General features: G+C 37.5%; 1 protein-coding gene across 10 annotated transcripts in view; it reads left to right on the plus strand.

Annotated features, from left to right (window-relative positions):
* The first annotated feature begins 296 nt into the window (after positions 1 to 296).
* LOC127788396 (4-alpha-glucanotransferase DPE2) overlaps positions 297 to 22371 on the plus strand; it is a 46302-nt gene continuing 24227 nt past the window's right edge. The window contains exons 1-16 of one of the 10 annotated variants that reach the window (XM_052316587.1): positions 297 to 724; positions 898 to 1281; positions 4306 to 4423; positions 4533 to 4588; positions 4802 to 4929; positions 5115 to 5241; positions 5335 to 5531; positions 6346 to 6424; positions 6722 to 6760; positions 7018 to 7137; positions 20223 to 20324; positions 20526 to 20609; positions 20707 to 20949; positions 21064 to 21189; positions 21320 to 21394; positions 21504 to 21575. In XM_052316587.1, coding sequence (XP_052172547.1) covers positions 928 to 1281; positions 4306 to 4423; positions 4533 to 4588; positions 4802 to 4929; positions 5115 to 5241; positions 5335 to 5531; positions 6346 to 6424; positions 6722 to 6760; positions 7018 to 7137; positions 20223 to 20324; positions 20526 to 20609; positions 20707 to 20949; positions 21064 to 21189; positions 21320 to 21394; positions 21504 to 21575 — 1920 coding nt within the window. In that variant the 5' untranslated portion in view covers positions 297 to 724; positions 898 to 927. Of the gene's footprint in view, positions 725 to 858; positions 1282 to 3892; positions 4004 to 4305; positions 4424 to 4532; positions 4589 to 4801; positions 4930 to 5114; positions 5242 to 5334; positions 5532 to 6345; positions 6425 to 6721; positions 6761 to 7017; positions 7138 to 20222; positions 20325 to 20525; positions 20610 to 20706; positions 20950 to 21063; positions 21190 to 21319; positions 21395 to 21503; positions 21576 to 22371 lie in introns of those variants that run through there. The other 9 variants (XM_052316591.1, XM_052316590.1, XM_052316595.1 and 6 more) reach the window with 9 other exon arrangements.

A 22371-nucleotide genomic window follows, 5' to 3' on the forward strand; every position in this document is an offset into this window, starting at 1 on the left:
AAAAATTCAAAATAATAAAAAATTATTTTAACTATTTTCATCATAAATCTACTTAAAATTTTTAAAATGTGAAGAATATAACATATAAGAAGAACGAATTATTAGTAATCTTAAAATATATTTAAAATAAAAAATTAAAAATACAAAAATAACAGCACATATTTACCTTCTCTTCCAATGAGAATTCAATACGTGCAAATTCCAAAAGGTCAAAATCTCATCATCTTCTGAAGATCTTTTAACGCAGTGATATTTTTATATCTCCAAAAGGTTCCAAAAGGATCTGAAGATCTTCTAACCCTTTTTTTAATACAGACTGTTGCCCATGAAATCATGGGAGGCCATACCCATATGCACGTGGACGTGATGGTATCTTCAAGTCTGGCCAAAAAGACGGTCACTTTCCCGTGAAACCTCAGTTCAGTTCAGTTCAATTCAATTCAATTTTCCCTTCGATTCTTCAATCTTCTCTTTCTCTTCTTCAATTTTCCCTGCAAGAAAGAAAGAAAGAGAGAAAATATCTGTGATGAGTCACATGATTTTAGCCCAAAAGATCTCCCAATTGAGCGTGACGTCCATTTTTGTGCCATTTTTCTGTGTCTCTTCGAAACCAACAAATCCACCGCCAGATTCCTCTCTCTGCCCTCCGCTTCATCACAAATTCTGAATCACTTACTTCTGGCTTTCGATTGTTTTGCGTCTTGGTTTCTTTTGTTTCATCCTGGTATTTTTCTCATCCCATAGTGAATTTTGTTCAACTATAATCCATTATGGTTTGGATAGAATTAGAGTTCTAACAATTTAGAGTTGGGTTTTACTGCAATTTGTATCAACTTTTCTCTACAATTTGTTTCTCAGCTGAGTTGAATCTGATGAATTACATCCGGGCTTTGCTAGGTCTTCTCTGCTCGGATTCTTTCCCGGAAAATGGTGAATCTTGGTTTGATTTCAGGGATCAAGTCTAAGAAATCTGTGAAATTGAGTTTCAGAATCCCTTATTACACTCAATGGGGGCAGACTCTTCTGGTGTCTGGTTCTGAACCGGTGCTTGGTTCATGGAATGTTAAGAAAGGCCTTGTGTTGAGTCCTTGTCATGAAGGTGATGAGCTTGTTTGGCGTGGAAATGTGGGCGTTCCACCTGGGTTTGGATGCGAGTACAGTTACTATGTGGTGGATGACGATAGGAATGTTCTGAGGTGGGAGATTGGGAAGAAGAGGAAAGTAGTGCTTCCTGATGCGCTTCAGAATGGAGAGTTGGTGGAACTTCATGATCTTTGGCAGGTGCCGCTTTTACCTGTTTCCCTAGATCCTCCCCTCAAACTTACCTTTTATATTCCTTCTAGGTTTCTTTTTTCTTCCTTTCAAATTTTGTACGTAAAAAAGGGTGTCCCAATGCACGAGCGTCCTTGTTTTGTTAGGGTCGGGGAGGGTCGTATTTGTATGTGGCCTTCACCTTGGTTTTTTGCAAAGAGGCTGTTTCTGTTTGAGAGAGAAAAATGCAGGATTCCTTTCTGAGTGCTATCCAACTGCATGAGAAGATAAAATATTGGGCCAATGTGAGCAAATTTGTTCATGGACACAAGCTTTGTGCTGCCCCGGCTCCTTTTTGTCATGTACCACGAGATAGGGGAGGGGTGCCATTGTAATTATGCTATACTAGGGGTAGTAAGTAGCCTATTAGAAAGTATGCAGTGAGGAGTTGTAATTTGTTTGTTACTGCATTAGGCAGCTGGTACATTCCAGCAACGGTAATCTGTTACCGCACATGGGGATGGTTGGGGTCAGCTATATATATGAGCTGATTATTCCTCAATGATTATGAATGAATGTTCTCTGAAGTTTTCTCTCTCTTTCTTCCTCTCTCTCTCCCTTGCTCTTTCCTTCCTCCCTAAAATTCTTGGTTATCACTCTCGATCATCCCAGTGATCGAGTAAATCATCCCAGTGATCGAGTAAATCCAGTCAGACCCTCGGGAGCTGACACTTTTATGTCTGTATTGTGTGTGTGTGTGATATATTTGATTTTGAACAAGTTCTCCTCCAAAGTGTTGCCAACTAAAGTGATTGAAGAAACCAATAATACATCAAACGGTCTAACCTAGATCAAAATTTTTGTAGTAGCTATTGTAGTTTTCAACAACTTCAATATTATATTAATACTATACATTTTTTTACAATAAACAGAAACACATACTTTTAGGATATAAGTTGTAACTTGTAAGATGATGCCCATTTGATTGTTATTGCTGTTTCATCATTATGTTTTCTAGCTTTCTTTGTTATGTTACGAACTTTGCAGCAAAAAAGTTGGAGATAGAATGGTTTAGGTTAATATAATAAACCAGCAATCATTTATGAATGCAAATTATAATTATAATTCTTAGTTACCATGCAGCGTTCAAAAAGCTAAGCTAAGAGAAAATTCACATGGAATCTGTATATGTAAAAATATTGAAAAAGTTCCTTTGGGGACTAAGTTTGTGAGGTAATATTGATTTTAATACATTTATCATTGTCATACTCCTGATAATCATCAACCATCGTCTTCATCGTTTATAGGGTTCATTACACTAACACCTCCTTAAGTATTGCTAGGTATCACTTAATTCCCCTCATCTAAAAGGGTTGTATATTATGATAGTAGATTCTGAAAATTCAACTTGACAATTCAAATTTTGTGTAAACACTGGCTACAGAAAATACACAATTACAATCTCACCTCTTATATTTTCCTCTTCTTTATTTTTTCAGTATACTTCATCTCTATGTTTGAGGAAAAAGAAAAAGAGAATGAAAATCAGAATTCAAGTTTGCCTTCTCTTTCAATCTTACCTAAAAAAAATTGGTAGTTACAGTTAAATTTTTAATATTTTCAATTGTTAGAAAATTTATGGTTGCACAGAAGCTGCTGGGTCTATCACAATAGAAGACCACCCAACATACATGTGCATGTATCACAACCATAGGGTATAGTAATCTGGAAAAGTTTGTCTAGAGGTATGTAGTTCACGTGATTGACATTTTTTACTAGCTCCTGATAAAAGGGGCTAAGTAATACAGCATCAAATTTGAGGGGGTTGATATCTACATTTTTCCTTCTGGGGCTTAAGTCATATATTTGTAGGGATGGTCATGTAATTAAGACATTATTATTAATTCATTTTTGAATTACTAAGTTCCTTGTGCATGACAGAATGAGAATATAGAATATAATAGAATTATTTATGCTTTGTTTTGTATTTGTAAGTTATAACTAAATCCTAAGAATTGAGTAGAATGGTTGTATTTCTAGTCCATTTGTATCACATGATTTTGCATGTTGGGTGGTGTAAAGAGAGAGTTTCTTTTAGGATGAGAAACAAAGATTAAGAGTGTTATTGCTACTTAATTGGGAGATTTGATTTTTTAATCATTGCTTAGGCTGGTTTTCTTATGTGTTTCTAGCCAGAAGATATATATACTGCACTTTCTTTCCCTATGATGAGATTCCAACTTTTGGTTTGGAAGCCTGAACGGATATTGGGGTTCACTTGACTTGGCAAAATGCTAATCATTGAAAGACTAAGAATTACATTTAAAAGCAAAATATAAGCTACTAATACAAAGATGGAACTTGGAATTTAACCAAAAAAAGGTAGAATTTGGAAACGAGAAGATGCACTTGGGAATCATATAAAAAGTATGTTTATGAAGTCGTGGGACTAGTTCCCCTGCCCCCCAAATTGAAATATATGTGTAATGCAGATATTCTACATTTTTCAATTTCTGAGAGCAAAGTTTTGATTAACTTTCTCTAAGAGTATGTGTCTCTTTTACTATATCAGTCCTTCTGAATCGTATCCTAGATAGGCACCATGTATCCATTACTTGTAAGTGTTGATCTTTTGAAATTTCCACATTTAATTAAGATGAAGTTTACTTGTAATATTTGCAATTTCTTAGGTGGTGGCAATCCCTCCCCCCCAAACCCTAGCCTACGAGCCTATTTTGCAGAAGGGTATATGGTATTATTCAGAACGCCACTTTCTTACTTCTCAGCAATTTAATTCCCCCATGCATCAGTTGTTGCTAAAACAAACCTCCCATGACTGTTGCAAATTGGGGAGCCTCATGCATTAGGCACAACTTATATTGCATTCCTATGATTTCCTTTAGCCACAGTTCTTGATTTAGTAGCCTAATTTTCTGGATTTATTTTTATCTGTGCTTTATGCTGGCTTATTGTTGGGATGGATATGAAAATTTTGTCAAGTTGTTGGTTCAATGCCTGAATTTTAGGTAAAACTTTTGTCATTCTGTGGTTCAGACAGGTTCTGATGATCTCCCTTTTAGAAGTGCCTTTAAAAGTGTCATCTTTCACAAAACATGGACCTTAGATATTGAAAGACCCCTTGGGGTCTTTCAGAATAATTCTGGTGAGAAAGGTAATCTCAATTCAAAGTAACTGGATTTTTCCTTTTTGACATTTTTCTCTGTTTTGGAGTCATCATCTGCTCTGATGTGTGTCGTTTTGCATGTTAACATCATAAGCAGATTCAGTCATTGTTCATTTCAAAATTTGCTGCCCGAGTATAGAAGAAGGATCATCAGTAAGATCTCTATCCTGGATGAAATTACACAATTCTCCGCAAATAGTTCGATACTTGCAGATTTTCCATAAGATCTATCTTTAATACATGGAATTTTTTTTAAGATCTATTTTTAATACATGGAATTTATCAACTGTTGACTTCCTTAATTTCAGCACATATATGTGTACATTTTTTTCCCCTTTTTGATAAGTAAATCCATAATTTCTGCAGATTTATGTAATTGGAAGTTCTGTAAAATTGGGCCATTGGAAAGTTCAGGAGGCACTTAAACTTCATTTCGCTGGTGAATCAATTTGGCAAGCAGATTGTGTTATGCAAAAGGATGATTTTCCTATTAAATATCCTTTTGGCTGTCCTTATCTCACATAAGTTGTGACATATTAATTATTTTATTTTCTTTTATTTACTTCTCCCTTCCCCCCCCCTCCCCCCCCCCCCCCCCCCCAAAAAAAAAAAAAAAAAAAAAAAGACAACAGAGAGAAAAACTCTTTGATCGTTGTTTCTCCCTTAACAGCTAGTTCACATACAGGTACGGAAAATATAGCAAGGCAGGGAACTTTTCCTTAGAAATTGGTCAAAATCGAGACCTAATTGTTGACTTCTCAGCTAGCCAACCAAGTTGCATTCTGCTTTCAGATGGAATGATGCGGGTATGCTGCTAATCAGAAATCTGTTCTGAGTTGCCTTACCATCAAGTATAAAATGAAAGAGAATGGTCCCGTTCTGTTAATTTGTTTTTTTAGGAAATGCCTTGGCGAGGCACTGGTGTGTCAATCCCCATGTTCTCTGTTAGATCAGAAGCTGATCTAGGAGTTGGAGAGTTCCTTGACCTGAAGTTACTTGTAGACTGGGCTGTAGAATCCGGATTTCATTTAGTTCAGCTGTTACCTATCAATGACACATCCGTTCATGGGATGTGGTGGGACTCGTATCCATACAGGTAAAAAATCATACTTAATATCTCTGACAAGACTTCAGAAGTTGTTTGCTTTTAAAGTTTTTTCTTTTCCCCTCAGTAAGTGGACTTTCCCTTATGTAAACCTGTGAATGTACTGATATGTGATCTTTGTTTGTCTTACTCTTACTGATTATCCAACGTGACATCTTACAAAATATCGCAATTGTCTCAAAATTGTTTATAGGGCTGCAAACAAACAGACCTGAGGCATGTATCTGGTTGTTTTTGCTCACTAGGTTGCAAGAAGTGTGTACACTTGGCTCAGGCATGAGTCTTTCCAAAAATTTGCATTTTCTCTTAGCTTGGCTATCAGATTGCATGCCTACAAAACTTATATGCACTGTTAGATTTTATACACATCTTTCAGGAATTCCAAATCTTAGTCATTGATTTTCCATGCCCTAATTTTTTGTGGTTGAATAAATGAGGTTAGTGATTGATTTGTTTTTGTTAGTCAAATGTGGCACTGAAAAACAAATTGGATGTGCCATGCCACATCAAAACACATTTCATAAGTGCACTGGTGCAAACATATGATTACTTGATTGCATGTAACTTTATCTTTCATCACATTTTTATTATGGCAAAATAGCAAATGTAAAATTGGCCCTGCAGCTTGTTCAAGAACTTGGTGACCTAGCTTAGGCTTGCTAAGAAAATGATTTCAGAAATAGAGATTGATAAATAGCTTTATCTTGTTGTTCAGTGACTTTAATACACCTGAATAATCCTTTGTCGTCATTGTATGATTTGAAAATATTGTAATCTCTTATCCATCTTGTTTTTGGTCATGCAGCTCGCTTTCAGTATTTGCATTGCACCCGTTGTACCTGAGAGTACAGGCCCTTTCTAAGTCTATTCCAGAGGAGATCAAGGTGGTGAATGTAACCTTCCCGTTGTTTGTTTAAGCATGGATAACCTTACTGGAGAACTGTATATATCATGGCTTTTATTTGTTTCACATTTTTTAAGGGGTATTTTTTATTTTACCACCTTCCTCGACAATGGTATTTCAGTGTGCAGGAGACTTGAACCAGGTCCAAAAGACCTGTGGACTTGACCAAATATCTTTTAGTTTCATCTTCTGGAGAACCATGTATATTGACTGGTGCTAAGTAGATGATCTTCTGTCTTATTTTTTCTTTTTCTAATTTCTATGATGCCTGCTGCAGCAAGAAATTCAAAGGGCAAAAGAACAGCTGGATAGAAAGGTATTCCATGCAGCATGCTTGAATTGTATAACTGATATGGCATTATGATGGCTTATGATAAAGCCTGTGCTTGATGATTCTGTGATTGGCAAGCACTGGTAATTATCTAGAAAGAAATAACTGGTGGCCGTTGGGTACACCAACAAAATTGAAGTATTTGTTTGTCATCTGGGAATCCAGTACCATTCATCTCTGTTGTTTTTTAACAAAAAATACAGCTCCATGCATTTTTTCAGTTTAGGTTTTGTTATGTGCAGGATGTGGATTATGAGGCTACCATGGCCGCAAAGCTTTCAATTGCCAGAAGGGTTTTTGATCTTGAGAAGGATACGATACTAAACTCAAGTTCCTTCCAGAAATTTTTCTCTGAGAATGAGGTTACATTTACAGCATCCTCTTCTATTGTCGCTAAAGTATATTTCTTTTTGCCTATAAAACTGCTTCATTGGGTAGTTCACTTAAATGTTTGTGAGCATAATTTTTGTTGGACAGGATCAAGAAGATTTGAAATTCAAAAATAGGAGTGTGATAAGATAAGGATAAGTCATTATCCTTGTAGAGTAGTAGTTGTAAATTTATATTTAAAGTTTGTATTTTAAGTTTGGTTTGTTCCTAGTTTTTAGGAGATAAAGAATCCTAAATCTTCTCCTAAATTGTAGGAGATAAGATAAGGGACTCTTGTATGTATATATTCTTCCCTATTCTTTTAGAAATAATTAATCAAGCATTCCGTTTTGCTTGTTTCAAGGTGTTAGAGCTGAGGCTCGACAAACAGCATTAAGGCTTTGCTGTTCTTCTTCTCTTCTCAAAAATCATGGCCGATATTCATCAGAATCCTACCCTAACCGATGCCGCCGCTACAAGCTCCCCAAACCCTTTTCGTCCTTCTATTCCAGCCCCTTCTTCTCAGAATCTACAACTGCCTCAATCGATAACCATTCCATACAAATTACTCACCACAAGTTAAATGGTAGTAATTTTAGGGAATGGTTTCAATTTGTTTTATTGGTGATCAAAGGGAAAGGAAAATCCAGCTATCTCACGGGGGATATTCTTGCTCCTCCTACCGATTCTATTACCTATGGCACTTGTGAAGTAGAAAATTCAACCATAATGGCATGGTTGATCAACTCGATGGTGCCAAGACTAGGGAGGACTTACCTATTTCACAAAACCGCCAAAGAGATTTGAGATTCAGTCCAGGAGATGTATTTCGACCTGGAGAACTCCTCTCAGAGCTTTGAAAAAAGGTTAGCCATTAGGACAACAAGGCAAGGTAACATGAGTGTTACATATTACTTTAATATATTGGTTGAGTTATGGCATGAAATTGATTTATTTCATACCATAAATTGGGAGTGTACTGTTGACAGCAAGAGGTATTACAAGATGATTGCAAAAGATAGGATATTTGATTTTCTTCATGGACTTGATACTGATTTAGATGAAGTAACAGGCAGAATTTTAGGAACAAAAACCCTACCATCTCTCAGGGAGGTCTTTGTTGAGGTGAGAAGAAAAGAAAGTTGATGAAAGGTAATGCTTCATCAACTCAGTGATCTAAGTATAAACTAACAAAAGTCTGCTCTTGCAACTGTTAAACCAAGAGAAAATTTCTCAAAAGGAGAAGGAAGGGAAAAACAGTGGTGTGACCACTGTAAAAGGCTTTGTCATACCAGGATACATGTTGGAAGATCCATGGTAAACCTGCAAATTGGAAGTCTAAAACAAGAGAGACAATACTCGATCAGGCTATGTTGCCGAGGCATCTAGTGAGGACAGAAGTAGGACAAATTTAAATATGTCAGAAGAAGAACAAATTCAGGCCCTTTATCGATTGCTAAATCAAGGTACCAGCCCTACCAACCCCTCTACACATCAGTCTACTGCATCCATGGCTCTACAAGGTAATCCCCATCTCTCCTTGACAACACATAGACTGCCTAAGGATGCCTGGATAATTGACACAGGGGCATCTGACCTTATGTCTAGTTCTACAAAGCATATGACTGAATACACTCCTTGTAAAGATTCAATTGACATTTCAATGGTTGATGGTATTATATCTCCTGCAGTAGGTCATGGGATTGTTTGTCTTTCAAATCTAAAGCTAGAATCAGTTTTATATGTGCCTGGGTTGACCTATAATCTCTTATCAGTGAGTAGAATTACCAAAGATATGAATTGTAAAGTAATATTTCTTCCCTTATGTTGTGTGTTGATGATGATTGGCAGTGCTGAAGTAAAAGATGGACTCTATTGGTTGACGAAGAATACCGCAACCTCATCTCTTTTGAATAAAATAGTCCTAACTGTTACCTCCAATGCCAAAATCATGTTATGGCATAAACGGTTAGGACACCCTAGCTTTCCTTATCTCAGATTCTTGTATCCTCAGTTTTTTATCAATAAAGACCATATTCTTTCTTGTGAACAATGTACTCTTGCAAAACAATCGAGAGCCCATCACCCCATTCAATCTTATAAACCTTCTAAACCGTTTCATTTAGTCCATAGCGACATTTGGGGCCCCTCTAAGCATCCTAATCTTTCCGGTTCAAGATGGTTTATAACTTTTATTGATGACCAATCTAAGGCATGTTAGTTGTACCTTATGAAAGATAAATCAGAAGCAACTAGCATATTCAAGAGATTTCACAAGTTTGTTTTGAATATGTTTCAAACCTCTATTTGTATCTTTCGAATCGATAATGGTTGAGAATATTTTTCTCATGACTTGACCAACTACTTACTTGAGCATGGTATTTTGCATCAAAGTTCTTCTCTCTACACACCACAATAAAATGGTGTGGTTGAAAGAAAAAATGGACATCTCTTAGAAGTGGCAAGGGCTATGATGTTCACCACTCATGTGCCTCATTCATTTTGGGGGGAGGCTATTCTTACGGCTGGATATTTGATAAATTGTCTCCCTTCTAAAACACTCAAATTCAAAACCCCTCTTGAAACTCTTTGTGAATCTTATCCTAATACACTCTTCTTTCCTTCCATTGAGCCTAAAGTTTTTGGTTGTGTAGTGTATGTTCACAATCACAGTGTCTCGAACAAAGTTAGATCTAAAAGCCCTAAAAGGTGTTTTTATTGGCTATTCTTCTTCACAAAAGGGCTACAAGTGTTATTGTCCCATCAATCGGCGGTTTTATACCTCCATCGATGTTACTTTCTATGAGGATCTTGCCTATTATTCACACACCGATTCTCAAACCAACCCTACTGGTCCCCTTCTTGTTTCTTCATTTTTTCCTTCCCTACTGCCAGAATCTTCTCAAAGGGGAGACTTAATCCTTGATAGATGCTGACAGCAGCAGACCCTAAGCCAATTTCTCCAACTCCTGTTCAGTCACCCATGTCTAAACCTGTGCAACCTCTATCTTCTCAATCTCAAACTCAATAGCCTACTAGTCCTCCTCTATCTCCTCAACCTCAAACTCAACAGCCTACCAGTCCTCCTATATCTCCTCAGTCTTAAACTCAACAGCCTACCAGTCCTCCCTGGCTTGTGTATTCCTGAAGACCTAAAGGTCTATCTGAAGTCCAACAGGGTCAATCATCCTCCCTTGATGATGGTCTATCAGAAGACAGTAAAGCAGGTGCTGATTTAACAAGAAATGAGACTGAATTAATGTAACGACCCGCCATTTCCAACATGCCGTTATTCTCGGGATTTCAAAAGGCGCGTCACTATGCTGGGAATTTTCTTTTTCTTTCATCACAAATGATTGCCTCAATATAAAATCCCCATACATACATTCAACATTCCAAATGAAAGCTAAAGGAACGGTAAACCAAACACTTTGCGGAAGCTAGAATCGAAACCTCTGACGGAATCTTGTAATTTCAATGAAAGTAAATCCATACAAATTCGTTCAACAACCATAATATTACAATATCCGTCAACAAATAATATATAAAAACTACTTTAGACTTAGGAAACATCATGAATTGAAGCTAACTATGCTTCGACCATTCCTTTTCCCTTCTTACTGCTCGATTCACTTGGAACGTGAAATATTCTAGGAACAAAGTCCAAGTTAGAAGATGAATCTTCTAAGTGAGGGTTTAAAATAAATTTCATGAATGAATGATGCATGGACATGAATAAACAGACACTGTGATGTAGCTTTTACCTGCATTCTAGCCCCAGCACGAAACCCTAGGTAGTCACCTCGGCAACACCTATTGGGGAAATTGGAAATCCATCCTTGGCACGGGAGACTCCTGCAGTATCCGCGACAAAATTCGTTGGGGAAATGCGGCTACATTACCAGGGAACATCCCACCTCATCAGAAGTATCGATATGCCAACAATATTATACCAAATGAAATATCCCAATTATCGATGCAATATAACATGTATAGATATGACAAGATGTACATAAATTGCATATAATTTGGCAACTCTTTCGAAAATCATACTCAATATAGGCAAAACATACAGTGTTCTAGAAATCAGCCTAGGCGGCTGCCGTGAATTTAGCCTAGTCGGCCCCCTAGGTGTCGACCCAATTAATCGGTCGGCAGTAGCGCCTAGCCACCTGGGATACCTAATTTTTTACTTACCTCTCAACCGTCTCCCCTTCTCTAGCCCAAGGCCACCGCTGCTTGAACGTCACTGCCTCAACGCCGCCAGTACCTCATCGCTACCTCCAGCTCCATCGCGACCTCCTCACCACCTCTACGCCATCGCCACCGTCAAGCTCCATCCTCACCGGCGCGTCTTGCTAACTCAAGCTCCATCTCAGCTACTCTTTCTCTGCCCTAGCCATCCTCACTTGCTGGTAGCTCGTGAGCTCAAGCGGGAGGGCCAGCAGGTTGTGGTCTTCGAGCGCCACAACTGGATCGGCGGCATCTGGGTCTATGACCCCCGAGTCAAGTCCGATTTGCTCAGTTTGGACCCGAACCGAGAAGGCCATCCCAGTTTATATATTTATTTGTTTATATATATAAACATATATATATATATAAATATATATATAAATTTCTGATTTATATATATAAGTTTTATTTATCTTTTTAACTTTGATTTATCTAAAAATAACATAAAATTACATTAATTTTTTTTTTTAAAAAAGTAGTCCGCCTAGGCCTCGGTTTGGCACCTAGTGCGTTTTAGAACACTGAAAACATATCACGTATAAATTTCTGGGGAAAAACCACTCACCAAGTTCAAGTTTATTGGCTACTTCGGTATACGTGCCTTGCCTCGAAATGCGTGCCCGGGTATATTTCCTAGTAAAAAATTTTGGAATATCAATAAAACAACATTTCCTAATTTTCCAGAATTTTTCTAGAATTTTTCTTATTTTTCCTGTATTTTTTCCCTTTTCTTCCTTTCCTTCTTACCTTACTTGTGGCCCAGCATGTGTGCTGCAAGCGTCTTTTTCGGTAGTGCTCCTCGCCGCTGGCGACTGGTTCGCCTTGATTTCTTCTTGATTTCTCCTCTTATCTTGACGTATTCAACCTCCTGGACATGATGGGCACCCTTGTTTTGTGAAAAATCCGACCGAACCCCCTCGTTTTGGTCGATAACCCCTCTGCTCCGGCAAAGCTCATTTTTTCGACCACACCTCAAAACCCCCTAAAATCGACAGCAAAATGTCCCAAAATCTCCAGAAATGATTCTCACACCTTATAGAACCAAAACCCTCTAACAAAACCCTCAGATTTCTCCAAAATTTCACAGATTGAACGACTGAAACTTAATGAAAAACCCTTGTCTTCTTCCGGCTATTTATAGCCGTTTTCGGCCAGGTTGTCGCCCAATCACAACCTTACTTGCACCACAATGCCCTGGCCTAGGCCATGATGGCCCTAGGCAGCCTCGACTGGCCGTGATACGCCTTCCCCGACGGTGATTCTTTTGCGGCTAACGGCCATGGCAAGTTTGACACCTGCCTTTGTTGTTTGGTCCCTCAATTTTGCTTCCTTTGCACTTTGGCCCGGACTCCCCAAGCCCTCAAGTTTCCCAAGTTTTCACTTCAACCCCACAACCTTTGAGAAATTACACTTTAGCCCCAAAGTTTCGAAAAATTCCATTTACAGCCCAATAAACAATTATACTTAAGTTTATAAAAATTATACTTAAGTCCTCAAGGAAATTTTCGAGTATTACAATTAATAGAAGAAACTGAGGATCAACCCAGTGGTGCTATTCAAGATGATGGGCTAGACTAGGCAATACCTATAGCTCTCCGAAAAGGTGCAAGATCTTGTGTTAAGCATCCTAAATATCCTTTGTCTAATTATTTAACTTATGTAAAAATGTCTCCTCAACTTAGAGCATTTATTGCCAGGCTTGATAGTGCTGAAATTCCTAAAAATATTCAAGGAGTTATGAGAGATCCTAAGTGGAAAATAGTTGTGATGGAAGAAATGAAGGCCTTGGTTGGAAACCACACTTGGGATATAGTTGAATTACCCTTAGATAAGAGAATCGTGGGATGCAAATGGGTGTTTACCATCAAACACAATGCAGATGGTAGTATTGAAAGGTATAAGGTTAGTGGCACAAGGGTTCACTCAAACTTATGGGATAGACTATGAAGAAACCTTTGCCCCTGTAGTTAAACACAATTCTATTTGGGTAATACTCTGAATTATTGTAAATTTTGGATTGGCATTTGCTTCAGTTTTATATAAAAAAATGCATTTCTTAATGGGGACTTAGATGAGAAGATCTACATGAAAATTCCACCAGGCTTTGAAGATGAAATGGGCTGTGGAGGAAAGGTTTGTAAACTGAAGAAATCTTCTTGTTGTTTAGGACTGTTAAACAAAGCTAACTAAAGAGAATTCCCTCTCGAATTCTTAGAAACTCACAGACAATAGAAACCAAATTATCGAATGAAGCAAAACAAAAATGGAAATGAAAAATACAGAAAGGTAAATCAAACCACAAAAGCCGAGATTTATCCTAGTTCGAAATGCTTTTGGCAAACCTACATCTAGCAGTCAACACCCACACTGAGCAGTCTTTATTAGGATGAAAACCGATCAGTACAACAAGCTTCTAAACCCTCATTTATATCTCCGAGTACAAGCACACATTCTCCTAAGAATACACAAGACTCAAACCCGCCTTTCTCTTCTCAAGAATGGAAACTCAGCACTCGACCATAGACAATATCAGAAGCTCTCTCCTATTGATAATCGACTGCCTCCCTAGCCCTCTTATTTATAGAAAGGGCAAATATCCCAAGGTAACTAACTACTATGGGAATATTACATTTTGGCCCCCCAAATTACTAAGTAATTACACTTATAATTTTAAGCCCCAACTATTCTAGACTCCCAACCGAAATTCTTCAATACTTCACTAATCTTCTAGTGCACAAACTCTAGGCAAACTCAACAATTCTCCACCATTTGCCTTGAGTTCTTCACTCGATAGCCCCTGAACCTGCTCTTATCTGGGATGAACACAAAAAACACTGATCATATTAAACACAAAGAACATTAAGAAGGGATAAACAATGCTGTAATTTAGACTTAGGGACAGCTTTGGTAAACATGTCAGTTGCATTTTCTTCTCTTGCAACTTTTATTAGGCTTATCTCCTCTTTTTCAAGAATTTTCCTAATGAAATGATACCTAACATCTATGTGTTTGGTTCTTTCATGGTGTGAGGGATTCTTGGCCAAATGAATAGCACTTTGGCTATCACACATTAGTCTAACCTTAACATCTATTCCTAATAGTTCACTAATAATTCCTTTAAGCCAAAGACCTTCTTTTATTGCTTCTGTTACAGCAATATACTCTGCCTCGGTTGTGGATAGAGCCACAACCGATTGCAGATTTGTTTTCTAGTTAATGGAAGATCCCCATAGCTGAAATACATAACCTGTTGAAAATCTTCTTTTGTCAATATCTGCAGCAAAATCTGCATATGTGAACCCTAAGATGTAAGGTTTTTCTTCTAATTTACCTCCACCATAAACCAAAGCCATACCTAAAGTCCCTTTAACATACCTAAAGGTCCATTTTACAGCATCCCAATGAGCTTTACCTGCATTGGCCATAAACCTACTAGATACACTCATAGAATAGGCCAAATCTGGTCTTGTACAGACCATGCTGTACATTAAGCTCCCAACCGCATTAGAGTAAGGAATCTTACTCATTTCCTTAATGTCTTCTTCATCCTTAGGGGACTGCTCATGTGATAACTTAAAGTGTTGGGCAAAAGGTACTGCTACACCCTTTGCATCACTCATGTTGTATCTCTTAACCAACTTGCTAAGATAGGATTTTTGAGACAGAATTAGCTGTCTATGCTGCCTGATTCTTTTAATCTCTATGCCTAATATCTTCCTAGTTTCTCCTAATTCTTTCATTTCAAAAACTGATTTCAAACTCTGTTTGAGATTCATGATTTCCTTAGTTGATTGGCTTGCAATCAGCATATCATCTACATATAGGAGAAGATATATAGATGCATTATTTGGCATATGCTTAAAATATACACAACTATCATATGAGCTCCTCTTAAACCCTTGGGACAGCATAAATGAGTCAAACTTCTTATACCATTGCCTAGGGGACTGTTTTAAACCGTAAAGAGATTTCTTAAGAAGACACACTAGATCTTTCTTTCCTCTTACCTCAAATCCCTTTGGCTGTTCCATAAGAATATTTTCCTCTAAATCTCCATGTAGAAAAGCTATAGTGACATCCATTTGTTCTAAAATTAAGTCTTGATGAGCTGTGATTGCAAGTAAGATTCTTATTGAGGTGTGTCTCACTACCGGTGAGAATACCTCATTGAAATCTACACCGGCTACTTGAGTAAAGCCTTTAGCCACTAGCTTGGCTTATCTTCCTTTCCAGCTCCTTCCTTAATTTTATATATCCATTTACAGCTAACCATCCTCTTGCCTAAAGGTTTTTCTACAAGAACCCAAGTATTATTTCGTTTAAGAGAGTCCATCTCAGATTTCATGGCTTCTTGCCACTTTCTAAGAGTCTATGGACTTTATTGTCGCTTCATATGAAAGAGGTTCCTCCCCTATTTCTGTTACTGCACTTAACAAACTAAATCAGAATAGCCATATCTTACAGGAGGTCTGGAAACCCTCCTCTGCCTATCCCTAGCTACATTATATCTCTCAGGATCAGGAGAATTTTCTGAGCAGGGGGATTCTTCATAATCTTCTTGCTGTCCTGAAGCGGATATATTATAATCATCCTGCTGACTTGGAGAAAATTCTCCATACCCTTCATTTTCTTCTTGAAGATTTAAATCCTGATCTTGAGAATTATTTTGGCCTCTATCTATTGGTTCTTTAAACAGATCTACATCTATTGATTTTTCTTTCTCAGTATCCTTTGATTCTTCCTTTCCCTCAAAAGCCTTTTATGTTAGATTCCTCATTGAAGGTAACATCTCTAATTACAAAGGTCCTAGGCATGTCTGGATCTAAACTCCACAATTTGTAACCCTGAACTCCTTTCGGGTATCCTATAAACAAACACCTAATTGCTCTAGGGTCCAGTTTGCCTTGCTTGGGATGAGCATAAGCCATACACCCAAACACCCTAATATGATCTATATTAGGCTTGTGACCAATCCACATTTCATAGGTAGTTTTAAAACCTATGGCTGTGGATGGTGACCTATTTATAACATAGGCTGCCATAGGTAAGGCTTCTCCCCAAAAAGATTTGGGTAGCCTAGCATGAATAATCATACACCTAACTCTTTATAAGAGAGTCTTGTTTATTCTCTTGGCCAAACCGTTATGTTTGGGGTTTCCTGGAACTGAAAGATGTCTTAGGATACCATCTTGTTTACATAGGTGGGTAAATTCGTTGTTGCAAAATTCCAACCCATTATCAGTTCTAATGATTTTAATTTTGCTTCCTTTTTGATTTTCTATCATGGTTTTCCAAGTTTTAAAGGTTTCAAAAGTTTTATCCTTTGATTTTAAAACATAAACCCAAACCATTCTAGAATAATCATCAATTATGGAAAGGAAACACCTAGCTCCACCATGAGATAAGGTTTGGGAAGGGCCCCACAAATCAGAATGAATATATTCTAGAGGGGCCTTAGTGGAGTGAATAGCCTTTTTAGGAAATTTAACTTTTACAGATTTTCCAAATATGCATGTTTCACATTTGTCTATAGCTGTAACCTTTTCAGTACTTAAAATCCCTTGCTTAGCCAATTTTTTAAGTCCTTGCTCACTAATGTGAGCCATCCTATAGGGCCACAGTCTAGACTGCTCATAGGATTTTCCCTTGCCTAATGCTGCCTCTCCACATACTGTGGATGCTTCCAGCATTACGCCATTTTTAAGGATAGCCTTCATGCATATGAGGGATCCCTTTACTACCTTAAGGACTCCACCAACTCCTTTATTGGAGTATCCGTTCTTGTCTAATTCTCCAAGGGATATCAGATTTCTTTTCAAATCTGGTACATATCTTACAGCATCCAATTTCCTAATTATTCCATCATGCGTTTTTATTTTAACATCCCCAATCCCTTTGATTTTACATTCCTGGTTATTACCTAAAAGAACTTTACCCCCATCTATGTCCCTAAAACTTAGGAACCAATCCCTATGGGGAGTCATATGGAAGGAACAACCAGAATCTAATACCCAAAGCCTGTTTATCCTCGGTATTTGACACAATTAGTGCATCAGCACTATCATAATTAAATTCATAGATTGAGGATGATATCTCAGCATTCCCTTTATTCTGAAATTTCCTTTTTTTCTTAGGGCAATTCCTCTTAATATGACATTCTTCGTGACATAAGAAACACCTTATTGTTTTCTTACCCTTTTTAGACTTTGATCTAGATCTTCCCTTAGTCTTGATCCTTCTTTTCTGTCCTTGACCTAGCTGTAAGAGCATCTCCTATAGAATTCTTGACTTCTAATTTTTGTTGAAGTTCTTTGGAGTTTAAGGCTCCAATAACATCATCTAGAGACAAATTTTCTCTACCATGTTTTAATATATCAACCAAAGTCTCATAAGATCTTGGTAAAGAGTGCAATAAGACGAGCCTTATCCTCATCATCATATTTTATATCAATGTTTTCAATATCTAAACATAGCTTTGTAAAGTCATCTATATGTTCTTGTAGCTTCTGCCCTTCTCCCATTCTAAATGAAAAAAATTTGGTTTTTAAGAACAACCGGGTGGAAAGAGATTTGGTCAAATATAGGGTCTCTAACCTATTCCATAGAGATAGAGCGGTGGTCATCTTAGAAACCTCACACAAGACCTTATCACCAAGACTAAGAATCAAAGTATTATAAGCTTTTTCATCTACTTCTTCCCTCTGTTTTCTATATTCTTGTATCTATTCAGGAATACTAGATTCGGGTAATTTTTTCTCTTCTTCTAATGCCCCTTTCAGTCCTAGATTTCCTAGAAGCGCCTTCATCTTAATTCTCCAAAGGCCAAAATCATTTTGGCCAGTGAATTTTTCTATATCATATCTTGTTGCAGCCATAATTAGAACTAAAGTCTAACAGAAACAACAAGAATATATCAAGAAAGATATCAAGAAGACCTGATACCAGATTGTTGTTGTTTAGGACTATTAAACGGAGCTAACCAAAGAGAATTCCCTCTCGAATTCTTAGAAACTCACAGACAACAGAAACCAAATTAACGAATCAAGCAAAACAGAATATGGAAATGAAAAATACAGAAAGATAAACCAAACCACAAGAGCCAAGATTTATCCTGGTTCGGAATGCCTTTGGCAAACCTACATCCAGCAGTCAACACTCACACCGAGCAGTCTTTATTAGGATGAAAACCGATCAGTACAACAAGCTTCTAAACCCTCATTTATATCTCCGAGTACAAGCACACATTCTCCCAAGAATCCACAAGACTCAAACCCGCATTTCTCTTCTCAAGAACGGAAACTCAGCACTCGACCATAGACAATATCAGAAGCTCTCTCCTATTGATAATGACTGCCTCCCCAGCCCTCTTATTTATAGAAAGGGCAAATATCCCAAGGTAACAACTACTATGGGAATATTACAGTTTGGCCCCCCAAATTACTAAGTAATTACACTTATAATTTTAAGCCCTAACTGTTCTAGACTTCCAGCGATATTCTTCAATACTTTACTGATCTTCTACCGCACAAACTCTAGGCAAACTCAACAAATCTCTATATGGTTTGAAGTAGTCACCTCAAGCTTGGTTTAAAAAATTTAGCCTAACCTTAATCCGGCTTGGGTATAAGTAAGGACATGCTGACCATACTTTGTTTATCAAAACCACAGAAATTGGAAGAAAGTCTATACTAATTGTCTATGTTGATGATATCATTGTAACAGGTGATGATGAGCAAAGTATCAAAATACTGAAAGAGCAACTAAGAGCCGAGTTTAAGGTGAAAGACCTAGGACTCATGAGGTACTTCCTAGGAATGGAGGTGGCTTGAAGCAAGGAAGACTTATTTATCTCTCAAAGAAAGTACACTGTGGATTTACTCAAGGACACATGTATGTTGACATGCAAACCAACAAGTAACCCATTAGACAAAGATTGGAAATTTGAAGAGAAGGATGATGATATACCAGTTGAAAAAGAGAGATATCAAAGACTAGTGGGCAGGTTGATCTATTTGTCTCTTTCCAGGCCTGACATGACCTACGCGGTAGGCAAGATCAGTCAATACATGCATGCTCCTATAAAGAAGCACATGAATGCTGTGTTTCATGTGCTTAGATACCTAAAAGGGACACCTGGGAAAGGGTTGATGCTTAAAAAGACCAAGGAAACGAGGAATTGAAAGGTTTGTTGATGCAGATTGGGTAGACTCTATAGAGGACAACAAGTCAACAACTGGTTATTACCTACAAGGGTATACAATGATAGTAAGTCTGCTATTAATATTGTGAGAAATATTATCCAACATGATCGTATGAAGCATGTAAGGATTGACAGGAATTTTATAAAGCGTGAAATTGATGAAGGTGGAATAATTCTATCCTATGTTCCAACCACGGATCAAATTGCAGATGTGTTCACCAAAGCTATGATGAAATCAATCTCTAATAGTCAAGTTAGGAATGACTTGCATCTATTCCTAAGGTTGAGGGGGAGTGTTAGACGAGATCAAGAAGATTTGAAATTCAAAAATAGGAGAGAGATAAGATAAGGATAAGTCATTATCCTTGTAGAGTAGTAGTAGTAAATTTATATTTAAAGTTTGTATTTTAGGTTTGGTTTGTTCCTAGTTTTTAGGAGATAAAGAATCCTAAATCTTCTCCTAAATTATAGGAGAGGAGATAAGGGACTCTTGTGTATATATTCTTCCCTATTCTTTTAGAATTAATTAATCAAGCATTCTGTTTTGCTTGTTTCAATTTTAAATCTCAATGCAATCTTTGACTCTTCTTATTTATCTGTCTCTATCTCTGATTCTTCTCCTTGTCTTCTTGGGGCACTGGACAGGATTGGCTGAAGCCTTATGCAGCATTTTGTTTTCTCCGGGATTTTTTTGAAACGTCAGATCACAGCCAATGGGGTCGATTTTCTTCTTTTTCAAGAGAGAAGGTGGTCGTACTTTAGATCTTCCTTCAGTGATTTTGATAGTAGACTGTTATTGTTGTTATTCGTTTTGGTAAAAAAAAAGATGTTCTTATGAAATGGTTTGTTAAATAAGGTCAATGTATTTTTACAAGTAGACTAATCTAGGAGATTAGACTCCTCACTTTTAAATTATAATCCATGACATTTCCCCCCCTCTTTATTCAGCTTGAGAAGCTTGTGTCAAAGGACAGCATCCACTATGAAATAATTTGCTTCCATTATTATATCCAATTCCAGTTGCATTTACAAGTAAGTCCATCAGTCTTAACTTGTCCGTATTTATGTATTATGCATGTCCCAAGTTGGCAATAATCCTGTTCTTTTTCTTTTATTGTTTAAATGACAGTTGGCAGAAGCTGCTGAATATGCAAGAAGGAAAGGAGTGGTGCTGAAAGGAGATCTCCCTATTGGCGTTGACAGAAATAGTGTGGATACGTGGGTCTACCCAAATCTGTTCCGGATGAACACATCTACTGGGGCACCTCCGGATTATTTTGATAAAAATGGGCAAAACTGGGGATTCCCGACTTATAATTGGGAGGAGATGTCAAAAGACAATTATGCTTGGTGGCGTGCCCGCTTAACACAGGTTTTTTTCTTAGTATTAAAGTTCCTTTCTCCATTGGCTTCTTCGTTATATGATATTATTTACTTGAATAGTATATTCTTCAATTAAATTTCTTATTCTTGGTGTTTTATACAGATGGCAAAGTATTTCACTGCTTATAGGATTGATCACATACTGGGATTCTTTAGGATCTGGGAGCTTCCAGAACATGCAATGACGGGTCTTGTTGGGAAGTTTCGACCCTCTATTCCTTTATCTCAGGTTCTTAGCTCCACCAGAATCCTTCGACTTCCTTCTGTGTGTGTGTGTCCTTTCTCTGTATTTTTTTCTTTACGCTTCTGCAACGCATTTATGTCAATTCATCTGTGAGCACACAATGTTCTCACTGTAGGAAGAGCTTGAAAGAGAGGGACTATGGGACTTTGATCGCCTGAGCCGTCCATATATTCGGCAGGAATTTTTACAGGTTACTTAAATTTCTTCTTGGAGGCCCACTATGTTTTGATTATGATCTTGTTCATGCGCGGTTAAATATTAGTTGTATCTCATAACTTTCCTTTCCTCTTGAGTTTCAGGATAAATTTGGTGCTTCTTGGACATTTATAGCTTCTAACTTCCTGAATGAATATCAGAACCAGCAGTTTGAGGTGATAGCCACAATATGTTTAAAACTCTTGTTCCTATGTTCCTCCTGCTCTGTTGTATAGACTCGTGATTTTCTGTTCATGTTGGTTTTATTGGATACTTTTAAGTGCCCCATGGTATCAGTTGATATTTCTTTACTGAAGTATACGATGGCACTCCATTTATAATTTTTAATAGCTATACTGCTGATTTCATATTTCATTATCTAAAGATGCATATGGGAGCTTCTTAAGTTTCCATCAAGTGAAAGGACTGTGTGTCTTTTTGGTTAGAAATATTGCTTCAGCTTTTCACCTGATATTTTCTCAAATGCTCAAGGTAGTTGAAGGACTTGCTAGAATAGCTGCAATATCTGCTTAATCGGGGACTAATCAGTCTCAGGTCCCAGAAGTGCATGATACATACATACTATCAAACCACAATACTGCAGAGAAATTCTGTGCGGCACTCTAGATAGGAGGTGAAGGCATGGAAATGTGTCTATAACTTACCCGCCAGGACCCACCCCCACCCTAAAGCAGCTAAGTTTGGAAACAACATTATTCTTGTTTTCCCCAAGTAGACATCCGGGATCTTGAACATCAGATTATCCTAGAAGAATCCTAGTTCTAGTTCAATTGATTAAGCCAGCCCTTTGGCGGCCAAACTGATGTATTAGGGGTGACCTTATATGTTTGATAAAAATATCTACGTCATATAATCTGCCATAAAATGGGCACTGTGAGGCTCTATCAACTTTGTATGTGGACTGGTATATGTATAAACATGTATATGAAGGTTAAGTCAATTTTTAGCCCC

The sequence above is a fragment of the Diospyros lotus genome, chromosome 13 (assembly GCF_014633365.1).
Source record: "Diospyros lotus cultivar Yz01 chromosome 13, ASM1463336v1, whole genome shotgun sequence".
Classification (NCBI taxonomy): Eukaryota; Viridiplantae; Streptophyta; class Magnoliopsida; order Ericales; family Ebenaceae; genus Diospyros; species Diospyros lotus.